The sequence below is a fragment of the Lithobates pipiens genome, unplaced genomic scaffold, assembly GCF_037356315.1.
Source record: "Lithobates pipiens isolate NorthernLeopardFrog02 unplaced genomic scaffold, aLitPip1_a1.2 Scaffold_14, whole genome shotgun sequence".
Classification (NCBI taxonomy): domain Eukaryota; kingdom Metazoa; phylum Chordata; class Amphibia; order Anura; family Ranidae; genus Lithobates; species Lithobates pipiens.
In genome coordinates, this window is record NW_027507728.1 from 3,053,545 (window position 1) to 3,066,496 (window position 12,952).

Consider the following 12,952-nt stretch of genomic DNA (forward strand, 5'->3'; position numbering starts at 1 on the left):
TCTTCTGAGGACCACCCTCGCCCCCGGAGATCTTCTGAGGACCACCCTCGCCCCCGGAGATCTTCTGAGGACCACCCTCGCCCCTGAGGACCACCCTCGCCCCCGGAGATTTTCTGAGGACCACCCTCGCCCCCGGAGATTTTCTAAAGGCCAACCTCGCCCCCGAAGATCTTCTGAGGACCGCCCTCGCCCCCGAAGATCTTCTGAGGACCGCCCTCGCCCCCGGAGATCTTCTGAGGACCGCCCTCGCCCCCGGAGATCTTCTGAGGACCGCCCTCGCCCCCGGAGATCTTCTGAGGACCGCCCTCGCCCCCGGAGATCTTCTGAGGACCGCCCTCGCCCACCACCCTCGCCCCCGGAGATCTTCTGAAGACCACCCTCGCCCCTGGAGATCCCCTGGGTGCGGTATTGGCACAGTTGAAGCCCCCCAGTTATACAGTAAATAGGCTGGCGGGGGCGTTATGCCGGTGAGGAGTAGGTACAATCTGGTGGATGATGGATGTGACTCTCGAATCCCTCTCCATAACGAAGAAGCCTTCCAACATGGCATTCACTTCCAAGCCAAGGTAACTTCTGCTCTACCCACTGATTACTACCCACTGTGCCCATGTGTCATATCTACCTTGCCCACCTGCTCATGCATCATATACTGTTCCCTCCTATCTTCACCACCTGCCATCACATGCTATCCAGTGTGCTTTGCTTCACTTGTCGCTGACCTCTAGCAACACTTACTCTACCCACCTACCACCGTTAACTTCCCACCAAGCATGCCCATCTCACTATATATATATATATATATATATATATATATATATATATATATATATATATATATATATATATATATATATATATATTTACACATACATACATACATACATACATATAGTCAATCCTGCTATTCAAAAAAAAAAAAATATATATATATATATATTCACACTCTCACTCACTCTGCCCACCTTGCTTCACCTATCTCTGACACCTATAAACATTTAATCTTCCCAGCTACAGTCACCACCTCACACCCTCTATGGTAACCACCTAATGCTTCCCGTCCTGACCACCTACTACCATCTACTGTGCCCACCTACCATTAACCCCCCTGCACCACATGTTGTACCCAACTACCCCCACTTGCCCATGACCACCCAATACTAACTAGCATGTCCACCTACCATTTCTTCCTGTGCCCACTTTCTGCCATGAGCACTTGCCACCATTCATTGTAGCCTTCTACAATTGCCTAGTGTGCCTCCTGCCTTCATCTGTCCTGACCACTTACTACCTTCTAGTGTGCCCTCCTCCTAACACCTGCCCTGACCACCTTCCACCATCTACTCTTATTTCCTACCATCACATGCCCTGACTACCAACCACCACCTACTCTGCCACCAACTGTTAACTCCAGTGGCACTTATCATTTTACTGTGCACTTCTACCATAGCCTCCAGTGACCACCTACTACCATGTGCAAAGTGCACCTGCCATCAACTAGAGTACCCCCTACCGCCAACTGCTCTGATCACCTACCACCTCCACCTGGACATATTCTGCAGTGCTGTACAGGAAAGACTAAACCAATTTAGATTGTAAGCTCTCACAATCGGGGTCCTTGGAATCCTCTTGTATTGTAACGAATGTGTCTTTATTGCATAAGGTCTTGTGCTATAAAGATCCTGTGTTATATTTAATCTGCACCAGAGGAGCTTACAATCTAATGTCCCCTCTACAAAGGCTTACCTGACTTTATTATCTATAATGTTCTATTAGATCATCTCCCCCCTCCCCCCCCCCCCTTTCTCTTTTTTTTTTTGTTTTTCTTCCTACTAAGGTAAATGATATACAATGTGCCTTGTTCATGTAAAGACCACCCATTTCTCCACCTGCAGTAAATTGAGAACATTCCTGTCTTTTTTTTTTTTTTTTTTTTTTTATATTGTGGTGTTCTTGTTCACGTGATGTGATTGGAGGTATGGGAGATGTAAGGTTTGCATGAGAGGAACCACACAAACTTTGCCTGGCACAAGTCCTGAGGTCTGTGCCAGGCTGTGGCGTTCCTTCTCTGTCTGTTATGTGGGCTCTTCGGAGTGTCTCTAGTCATAAGCTGGTCAGAGCTGTCCTCCTCCTTGTATTACATGTTTATTACTCATAACAGCCAATCAGATTCATTCTGGTGTTTTCAAGGACATCTGGACAATGGAAGCAAGCGCCTGATTGGTTACTATGGATCACTGTGAACTTATACTCTGTATTCAGCGAGGACTTTTGGTCTTTTATTTTTAACTGCAGGATTACTTACTGGCGCTCTCATTATTATTCAGAAGAATTTTGTTAGAAATAATGTGCCATGTTTGATTTACCACCGTCCACCGTCCTGATCTCAGGCCTGTGTACGCTGACATGTACGCTTTACTCCCCCCATGGGGGTTCAGCTTTTGTGAGATCCAATTCTGGTTCTGTGTGAAGGGGAGAGGGCCCAGTAATCAATGATCTGCGATCCACCCGAGGCCTGCAATACTGCAGTGTATTCATTGCATCCTCTCTGCCCCTCGGACATGCCAGCATGCGATCAGTGAGGACACTGACTTGTCTTTTGATGGAGAAATCTAATGGTGGTCAGATAGGCTACAGATGTCTTTTGTGCCCGAAGCCAAAAGCCTCAGTGTACCAGACTTGTACATTCCTCTGCATTGGTGGCTGCACTATTGTATCAGACCCCAGAACAAGGAGAGGAAAGGGCTCTGCTCAATGACAGGTGGATCTTGGCGCTGACCAAATTTTGCTTGCATCTCCTTCCCTGAGCAAACAAGCAGGACAAAACTCTGGATAGCCGCACACTGGGGAAAAAAGACTTGAAATCCCATCTTTAATTGAAAAAAACCTGGGTCACATCGAAACATCAAAAAATCCACAGCAAAAAGGAATAACCGGGTACAGGAATCTGACGCGTTTCGCACCACAATCAGTGCTTACTCATTGTGGTACGAAACGTGTCAGTTTCCTGTACCCTGTTATTCCTTTTTGCTGTGGATTTTTTGATGTTTCGATGTGACCCACGTTTTTTTCAATTAAAGATGGGATTTCAAGTCTTTTTTTCCCCAGTGTGCGGCTATCCAGAGTTTTTTGTCCTGCTTGTTTGCTCATGGTGTGTGTAATGGTCAGCACCTGGGGTTCATCAATAGGAGACATAGCTTCAGTCCTCGAGGATTACCTTTGGAGTGGTGGTTCATCCTTTCTATCAATTGCATCTCCTTCTCGCTGGCAGTAGTGATCCGCTGTGCTTGTATCTGTGTTGTTATCCATATCGCAACCTACTTCATGTTCAGACTCTGCATGAGCTGTATATACCTGCAAAGAAAATCCACAAGGCACGAAGCACAGCATTCCCGTAAATGATGTCATTGGTAGAATTCCAGTGGCTATAAGGTTATAATGGTGCACAATGAAAACCCGTGTCTTGAAAAAGTATTCATAGGGATGCACCGACATTTCGGAGGCCGAAACAACATATCGTCCGAAAATGGTGTTTTCGGCATGTTGCCGAAAGGGGGGGAAAAAAGTGCAGATAATAGCGGTGGCTGTGCCGCTCATTGTGGAATGTCATCATGGTGGCTCAAGGTCCTGTCCTCCCCTGACTCCTCCTCTCCTTGCAGAGCGACAATCTCCCTATGTCTGGGAGCTGAATTGTCCGGGCAGCCGTAATAACAATGTTCTGCCTCCTGTGATGGCACACTGATCCAATGCCGGGGCATTGGATCAGTGTGATGTGATCACAGGAGGCGGGACATAGGTACTGCAGCCTGGGCAATTCAAATCCAGCTCTGACACAGCGGGAGATTGCCGCTTTAAACTGGGCACAGGCAGGCTGCATCCACAGGCACTGGTGAGGTTGCATCTTATGCTGCCTACCTGTGCCCATAAGATGCAGCCTGCCTGTGCCCAGCTACAGGCATTGGTGAGGCTGCATCTGACAGGGACTGATAGGCTGCTTTGATCTATTGTATCATGTCTGTGGTCTCTGACCATCTCATGTTTGCTAGAGGTACACCAAATGGAAATTTTGCTTATACTATTAGCAGTGTGTTTTACATTTTTAAGTAAGAGATTGCAGACATGATACAAGAGATGGTTAGAAACTGTGGGCGTGATACAAGAGATGGTTAGAGACTGTGGGCCTGATACAAGAGATGGTTAGAGACTGTGGGCCTGATACAAGAGATGGTTAGAGACTGTGGGCCTGATACAAGAGATGGTTAGAGACTGTGGGCCTGATACAAGAGATGGTTAGAGACTGTGGGCGTGATACAAGAGATGGTTAGAGACTGTGGGCCTGATACAAGAGATGGTTAGAGACTGTGGGCATGATACAAGAGATGGTTAGAGCCTGTGGGCATGATACAAGAGATGGTTAGAGACTGTGGGCATGATACAAGAGATGGTTAGAGCCTGTGGGCATGATACAAGAGATGGTTAGAGCCTGTGGGCATGATGCAAGAGATGGTTAGAGACTGTGGGCGTGATACAAGAGATGGTTAGACTGCAGACTGCAATTTTCTTGAGCTTTTCTCGAACTAAAGGTGCCACTAATGGCCAACAATAAATTCATATTAATTTAAATTGATGATATCTATTAAAATGTTTCATATAACACAATTGTATATTACAAATATATATATTTTTTTAAAACCTGTCGTTCTCGGCAAAGTGCATACTGCATTTTCGGGACCAAATTTCCATTCAGTGCACCCCTAATTCATACCCCTTGAATTTTGTAATGTTACAACCAAATACGTAGATCTATTTTATTGGGATTTTATGTGATAGACCAACACAAAGTGGCACATAATTGTGAAGTGGAAGGAAAATGATAAATGGTTTTTCATAATTTTTTACAAAAAATATGTGAAAAGTGTGGCGTGCATTTGCTCTCAGCCCCCTTTACTTTGATACCCCTAACTAAAAGCTAGTGAAACCAATTGCCTTCAGAAGTCACCTAATTATTAAATAGAGTCCACCTGTGTGTAATTTAATCTCAATATAAATACAGCTGTTCTGTGAAGCCCTAAGATGTTTGTTAGAGAACCTCGGTGAACAAACCACATCATGAAGGCCAGGGAACACACCAGACAGGTCAGGGATAAAGTTGTGGAGAAGTTTAAAGCGGGGTCAGGTTATAATAAATAAAAAAATAAAATCCCAAGCAATTTTAACATCTCAAAGAGCACTGTTCAATCCATTATCTGAAAATGGAAAGAGTATGGCACAACTGCAAACCTACCTCGTAAGACATGGCCGTCCATCTAAACTGACAGGCTGGGCAAGGAGAGCATTAATCAGAGAAGCATCCAAGAGGCTTATGGTGACTCCGGAGATCCACAGCTCAGGTGGGAGAATCTGTCCACAGGACAACTATTAGTTGTGCACTCCACAAATCTGGCCTTTATGGAAGAGTGGCAAGAAGAAAGACATTGTTGAAAGAAAACTACAAGAAGTCCCGTGTGAAGTTTACGAGAAGCCATGTGGGGGACGCAGCAAACGTGGAAGAAGGTGCTCTGGTCAGATGAGACCAAAATTGAACTATTGAACTAAACAAAATGCTATGTGTAGTGGAAAACTAACACTACACATCACCCTGAACACACCATCCCCACTATGAAACATGGTGGTGGCAATATCATGTTGTGGGGATGCTTTTCTTCAGCAGGGACATGGAAGCTCGTCAGAGTTGCTGGGAAGATGTATGGAGCCAAATACAGAGTAATCTTAGAAGAAAACCTGTTAAGCCTTATACACACGATCAAATTGTTGGCCAACACAGCGTCAGACTTTTGTCTGAAGGGCGTGTGCCAGGAATTTGTCTTGCATACTATCAGTACACAATTGTTGGCCAACAAACATGAATGTAGTGACGTACTATGAGACGACAAAGAGAAAGTTCAATTGTCAGATGCCACCCTTTGGTCTCCTTCTGCTAATTGCTTGTTAGTAGAAGTTTGATTGTTGATTTGTGCTTCTCAGATTGTTTCTGAATGGCCATTCGTCAACCAGCCATGTTGCGGAATTATTGGTCTTGGAGTTATTGCTTTGACCTAAGTCCAATCCAGGAACAGGAGGAGGAGTTCTTGGACCAAAAATTGGTTGCTTAATCGTGATCAATTATGTCTTTGCTGATGATGATTTTAGGAATTATCTCTGGATGAGGGACCCCTGCTTTCCCCAACTCTTGGCATTGGTGGCCTCCCTATATTAAGAAGCTGGACACATGCATGAAGCTTGCCATTACTCCTGAGCAAAGGCTCATAGCCACCTTGCGGTACTTGGTGACGGGGAGAAGTCTCCAGGACCTCAACTTTACCACTGGGATCTCCCCCGAGGCTCTGGGGCTCATTATTCCAGAAATCTGCTCAGCCATTATTCAAGTTCTGCAGAAGGACTATATTCTGGTAAGTTTTTACCTTTTTTAAGATCACATTCTACGTATTAACGTTTGCTAATGTATTGTATTCATTTGTTAAATTCCATAATTATCAATATTGGAATATTCTATGAATTTCCTCCTTTGTCCTCATGCATTCTCTAAGCTTTTCCTGTTCCTTTTTTGGCCTACATTCATATTTTCCTTCACTAACCTCCCCAGCATGATATCCTGGGCCCAAACGCACTTAGCCTAGTATCTTAACAATGTTTTTTTGTCAGCTACATTTTTGGGCTTATCCTAAACAATAACTAAAATGTGTTCTTGTTGTCCTCAAATTCAGGCAGAGTGCCGTGTGTGTGTTACAAACTAATTTTGAACCCCCCCCCAAAATGCTAAGTCAACAGATACAAATACTCTATCTGCTGACAAAACCCATACACACTATCCCTCTTTCGTGTTCATATTTCTGGCTTAATTCAACAAACCATGTAATGCCTGGGCCTGCCTGGTTACCTTCAAATTGTAACGTAGAAAGTTTCTCTTATTATATTGAGTTTATTTCAGAATGTCCAAATGAGCTGCAATTTGGACAGTGTGTATCCCTATTTTTAGATTATGACACTTCTTACCTGTCCAGTGGGCTGCCAATAGCGTAAGGTGGGGCTGGCCAAATTATCACCTACTATTTGTGTAAACGACTCTCTTACCTGTTCAAAACATCTACCCATTATACTTTCGATTAAAAGGGCTTTTGCAGCATAGTCCTGCTAGCTGTAGTGTCTGCCTCATGAGTTTTTGAATCTTAATGTTGGGAAGAATGGCCGCAACTCTGATGGAGGAGTCATTATGCAGACAGAGTTCTGCAATGGCTCCAAAATGGCACCTTAAACTTGCCACCTGCTCAGGAGAATGTTGAGGGCCTCAATTTTGTTTTTGTTGTAGATGAGGCCTTTGCTCTGGGGGAACAGTTTATGAAGCCATTTCCAATGAGGAACCTCACCCCAGAGCAGAAAATATTTAATTACAGGCTCTCTCGTGCCAGAAGGGTGGTTAAAAACACCTTTGGCATCCTTTCCAGTCAGTTCAAGCTGTTTTTAACACCAACTAACCTGTCACTTTGCAACATAAACCATGTGGAACTGTGCTGCTGTATATTCCATAATCTTTTAAGGAGGAATGCTAGCAGCTACCTTGCATCAGTTCCAACTGATGCGGACCCTGCATTGGCAGGCCCAGCTGAAGAGGCTGCAGATCAGCCATCTGTGGGCATGACGGCTCTAGAAAATGCCCGTGCTGGATTGCCCTCCCAAAATGCCAGAGATCTATGGAAAAAATACCTGGATTATTTTGTGGCTAGAGGGACAGTGGCATGGCAGCTAATTGTAGCTGCTCAGCAATCATTTTCTTTGATCTAAACTCATGTTGAGCTATGAACTACTTTTGTCTGTGTTTCTTATCTGTCTAATGTTTTCACATGGCCTTTATTTTGGACACTTGCTACAATAGTGCCAACGTTCCTTATTTGCTACATGAGGTGACAAGATCTTCAGTGAACTATTATGGTGTGCTGTGGGTCTGCTACACACACACACACACACACACACACACACACACACACACACACTCTGTTTTGGTTATTAATGGATCTAATGCATGAAGTTCAAAAACGTTATGCCTTTTCCACTTAAATTTTTTTTGAGGCATAACATTTATCGGAGTTGGCCACATTTAAGAGAACATTGTCACTGTACCTACAACAACTTAAAGTGGTTGTAAACCCTTACAAACCACTTTGACCTACAGGTAAGCCTAGATTAAGGCTTACCTGTAGGTCCAAGAAATATCTCCTAAACCTATACGGTTTAGGAGATATTTGCCCGAAGACGGGCGTGCCGTAGACAGCGGCGCGCAGGCTCATTGAGCGCGGCATCGTCAATGGCGAAGATGCCGCACGTGTCGGCTCCCGTGCGCATGTGCGGGAGTGACGTCATCGCGGCTTCGCCGAATGACAGCAGCGGAGCTGCGAGACCCCATCGAGAAGATGGATGCGCCGGACTACAGGGGACAGCGGTGATTTCGCTGGCTCATGTCAGGTAAGTGACACATAATGGACTACTATGCGATGCATAGTTGTCCATTATGCTTTGCCTTTGCAGAGCATGAAAGAGGAAGTAAACTCATCAGGGTTTACTTCCTCTTTAACAAATACACTGATATTGAGCATTGAAATAATAAGCCACACGTTGGGGTTTATTTAATAAAGGAAAATCCACTTTGCACTGTAAGTGCTTTTGGAAGTAGTCTCTGTAGATCCAAGGGGGGACATGCAAGGAAAAAAAAAACAGCATTTTAGCTTGCACATGATTGGATGATAAAATCAGCAGAGCTTCCACTCATTTCAGATCTACCCCTTAGATTTAGAGTTGCTGTACTTCCAAGTGCACTTGCAGTGCAAAGTGGATTTGCCTTTCGTAAATAACCCCCATTGTTTAGTAAACAACATTTTACTCAAAGCACATTCACATGTGCGTTTTTAAATCAAACCAACATCTTGGTGTAATAACATGCATGTTTTTGCATTAGTTCTCTTTTTTTGTGGCTAAACAGGCTTGTTAGAAAACATTAAATACATATCCCCAACTTAGGAACTTACAAAGTTCGAGTTTGGTAAAGTAAAGGCCAAATAAGACATTGGTATCCCAAGTGTGTGGCTGTTGCCTTCCTCAGATGGGGTGAGCTCACCCCTCTAAAAGCCAAAATTTAAAGCCACGGACACATAGAGGCAGGACTATTAAATGTCCCTTATGATCCCCTGCCGAAAATGTGTGTCGGGACCTGGACTTGAACCTGGGACCTCAGCTGTGTTTGGCAATTTAATCTTCTCACTGAGATGCTGGACAGTGCCTTGTCTGATACTTTAGACAACCCTGCCTTGTACCTTGATTTCAGCTGAACCTTAAACTCTTTGCTCCTCCCACGAAATTCCTGATATAAGCCATGTCTCTGCACTTCCTCCTTGCCAGAATATTGTGCTATCTCCAGCCTGCATCTCGCTCCTGTCTTCCCTAAGTATGAGCTTGGGCGTGTTATTTAACCACTTGCTTACTGGGCACTTAAACCCCCCTCAGTCCCAGACCAATTTTCAGCTTTCAGCGCTGATGCACTTTGAATGACAATTGCGCGGTCATACAACACTGTACCCAAATGAAATTTTTATCATTTTTTTCCCACAAATAGAGCTTTCTTTTGGTGGTATTTAGTTACAGCTCGGAGTTTTATTTTTTGCTACACAAACAAAAAAAGATGCAAAAAAATAAAAATAAAAAATCATGTTTTAATAGTTTGTTATACAATTTTGCAAACGGGTCATTTTTCTCCTTCATTGAAGTGCGCTGATTAGGCGGCACTGATGGGCTGCATTGGTGGGCACTGATGGGCTGCATTGGTGGGCACTGATGGGCTGCATTGGTGGGCACTGATAGGCTGCACTGGTGGGCACTGATAGGCATAGTTAAGGCGGCACTAATAGGCACAGATAAGGCGGCACCGATCGGCACAGATAAGGCGGCACTGATGGGCAAAGATGGGCACAGATAAGATGGCATGGATGGGTGGCACAGATAAGTGGCACGGATGGGCACTGATAGGTACCACTGATAGATGGGACTGATGGGCACTGATAGGTGGCACTGATAGGTGGCACTGCTGGGCACTGATGGGCGGCACTGCTGGGCACTGATGGGCGGCACTGGGGTGCAGCACCTTTGCGGCAGATTGTGGGCACTGTGGGTGGCATTGTGGGTGGCACTGTGGGTGGCGCTGGGGGCACTATGGGCACTGCTGGGTGGCACTGATGGGGGGCACTTACTTTCATTCAGGATGGCACTGCGGTGGGCAGGTGGGCACTGGCAGGGGGCAGGTGGTCAGCTGTATTGCTGGCCGTGATCGGGACTGATGTCCCGATCACGGCCGCCGGTGATCGGCTTTTTTTTTCTCTCCTCGCGCTGTCAGCGCGAGGAGGAATAATAGCCGATTACCGGCTCCGTTCTGTCACATGATCAGCTGTCATTGGCTGACAGCTGATCACGTGATAAGGGGTCGGGATCGACCCCTTACACGGATCGGTGATCAGGCGAGTCTCATGGACTCGCCGATCACAGAGCGCGCCGCGCGCGCCCCTCAGGGGGCGCGCAGGCCGCTCGTAACCAGGACGACGTCAATAGACGTAGTCCTGGAAATGTAGGTCCGCGCTAATGCCGTCATTTGGCAATAGCGCGGATCTCAAGTGGTTAAATATATACCGTATTTATCGTCATATAACACGCACCTTCAGTTTAAGAGGGAAGTTTCAGGAAAAAACTTTTAAATAAAGAACCGTGAAGGACTATTATATCATGGAACGTCAGGGGACTCAACTCTAAATACAAGCGATCACTGTTCCGATATTTAAAACTACATAATCCTCACATAGTCCTTCTGCAGGAAACACACTTAACCGGTAGTAAGGTTCTGGCTCTAAAAAAACCCTGGGTGCAGAGGGCGTTGCATGCGACCTACTCCTCGTACTCTCGAGGGGTATCAATACTGATTAGTAAGCGAGTGCCTTGTGTGCTCCATGAGGTTCACCTGGACCCCCAGGGGAAATTTGCTATGGTGGTACTGAGCATTTATAATAAGAAATATGTCATTGTTAAGGTCTATCTGCCTCCTCCGAGCCAGATGCACGTCCTGTATAACTTATATGAGAGGTTGGCTCTGCATTGCCCGGCGTGTATCCTGTTTATGGGAGATTTCAACGCCACATTGTCCCGTGATCTAGATAGGCCCTCCCCACATTCGACTTTTAATCCTGATCTTGGTACGTGGGCCCAGGCTACAGATTTCCAGGAGGTGTGGAGGTGGCTTCATCCCCAGGATAGAACGTACTTCTGTTTTTCATCCACATTTAAAACATCCTCCCGTATTGATCTGGCGTTTGCCAACGACCTCCTCCTGGCCAACGTCCAGGAGGCTAGCTACCTTCCCTCTGGCTTATCGGATCACCACCCCCTTAAATTAATTGTTAGGACCACCAAGACTAAGAACAACGCCCTCTGGAGGCTGCAGCCCCATTGGATTAATAATGCGGCAGTACATGATAGAGTTTCTCCCTCCTTGCAGGACTACTGGGTGCACAATGCGGGGTCAGCCTCCTTGGGGATGACATGGGATGCCTCCAAAGCCTATGGTAGGGGACAGTATATCTCTGCTGTAGCGGCCGTTAGAGCAGAACTTGGGGACACAGTGTCTGATTTACAGCACAAAGTTGAGGAGGCCCTGAATCAGTACTCGGCCTCGGCAACGGTCCCCAACTTCGAGCATCTGTCATCACTTAGGCGGGAGTTGCACCTCCATGTCTCTGAAACTACCAGGCTTGGGCTACAGGACAGCAGACAGAAATACTTTGAATATGGTGATAAGAACAGCAAACTATTGGCTATGCTGGCGCAACAAGACAGGCCTTTAGCGGTTATACCGGAAATACTCACGGCAGAAGGGACATTGGTTACCTCTCCAGAGGATATTTTGTCTGCCTTCACCAGGTTTTATTCCTCTCTGTATGTCTCCTCACTCCCTGAAAGCTTTGACCCCACACCAATGACCTCGTTGTTGGATACGCTAGCACTGGGATGGCTCTCTGACACGGAGCGACTACTCCTTGTCTCCGAGATCACACCAGAGGAGGTCACGAGGGCCATCGGGTCTTTCCCAGCAGGGAAGACCCCGGGGCCGGATGGACTACCCATAGAGTATTATGGAGCCCATGTGGAGCTGCTTGCCCCCAGGCTGGCTCAGATGTATCGAGCCTGTCTTCAACAGGGCTCCCTGCCGGCCTCTATGAGAGAGGCCCATATTGTTCTCATTCCAAAACCTAATAAGGACCCCAAGCAGTGCCCCTCTTACAGGCCAATAGCACTCCTGAATTGCAATTTAAAAATATTGACCAAAATCCTGGCCACTAGACTCAACAAAGTTATTAAATCTCTGATTGACTCTGACCAAACGGGCTTTATGCCAGGTAGGTCCACTGACATCAATATCCATAGACTGTTTTCTAATATTCATGCCCCCCATGACAATGAAGGCACTAGGACCATTGCCACCCTTGATATGGAGAAGGCATTTGATACAGTGGAGTGGGTGTATCTGTGGGAGGTGCTTAGAAGAATGGGTTTCCCACTGCGGTTTATTGCCTGGATACGCACACTATACACCGGTCCCGTGGCATGCATTAAACTGAATGGCTCCCTGTCGCCCTCGTTCTCCCTGCAGAGGGGCACCAGGCAGGGATGCCCTCTCTCCCCGGCCTTGTTCGCCCTAGCCATGGAACCTATTGCTGAGGCTCTTCGGAGTTCGGCCGAGGTCCGTGGTCTTCGGGTGGGCTGGCTGGAGGAGAGAGTGGCTCTCTATGCGGATGATCTTCTGCTTTTTTTAAATGATCCTGGTGACTCTCTGCGGGGCGCACTCGGAATCATGGAGGTCTTCTCTGCC

At 46.3% G+C, this 12,952-nt stretch overlaps 1 protein-coding gene across 1 annotated transcript in view; it reads left to right on the forward strand.

The window, feature by feature from the left end:
* Window positions 1-431: 431 nt before the first annotated feature.
* The window catches only part of LOC143981369 (carboxyl-terminal PDZ ligand of neuronal nitric oxide synthase protein-like), a 190,477-nt gene continuing 177,956 nt past the window's right edge, over window positions 432-12,952 (forward strand). Inside the window, exon 1 of the mRNA XM_077479185.1 lies at window positions 432-566. Within this exon, the coding sequence (XP_077335311.1) occupies window positions 462-566 (105 nt within the window). The 5' untranslated portion in view covers window positions 432-461. The remainder of the gene's footprint in view (window positions 567-12,952) is intronic.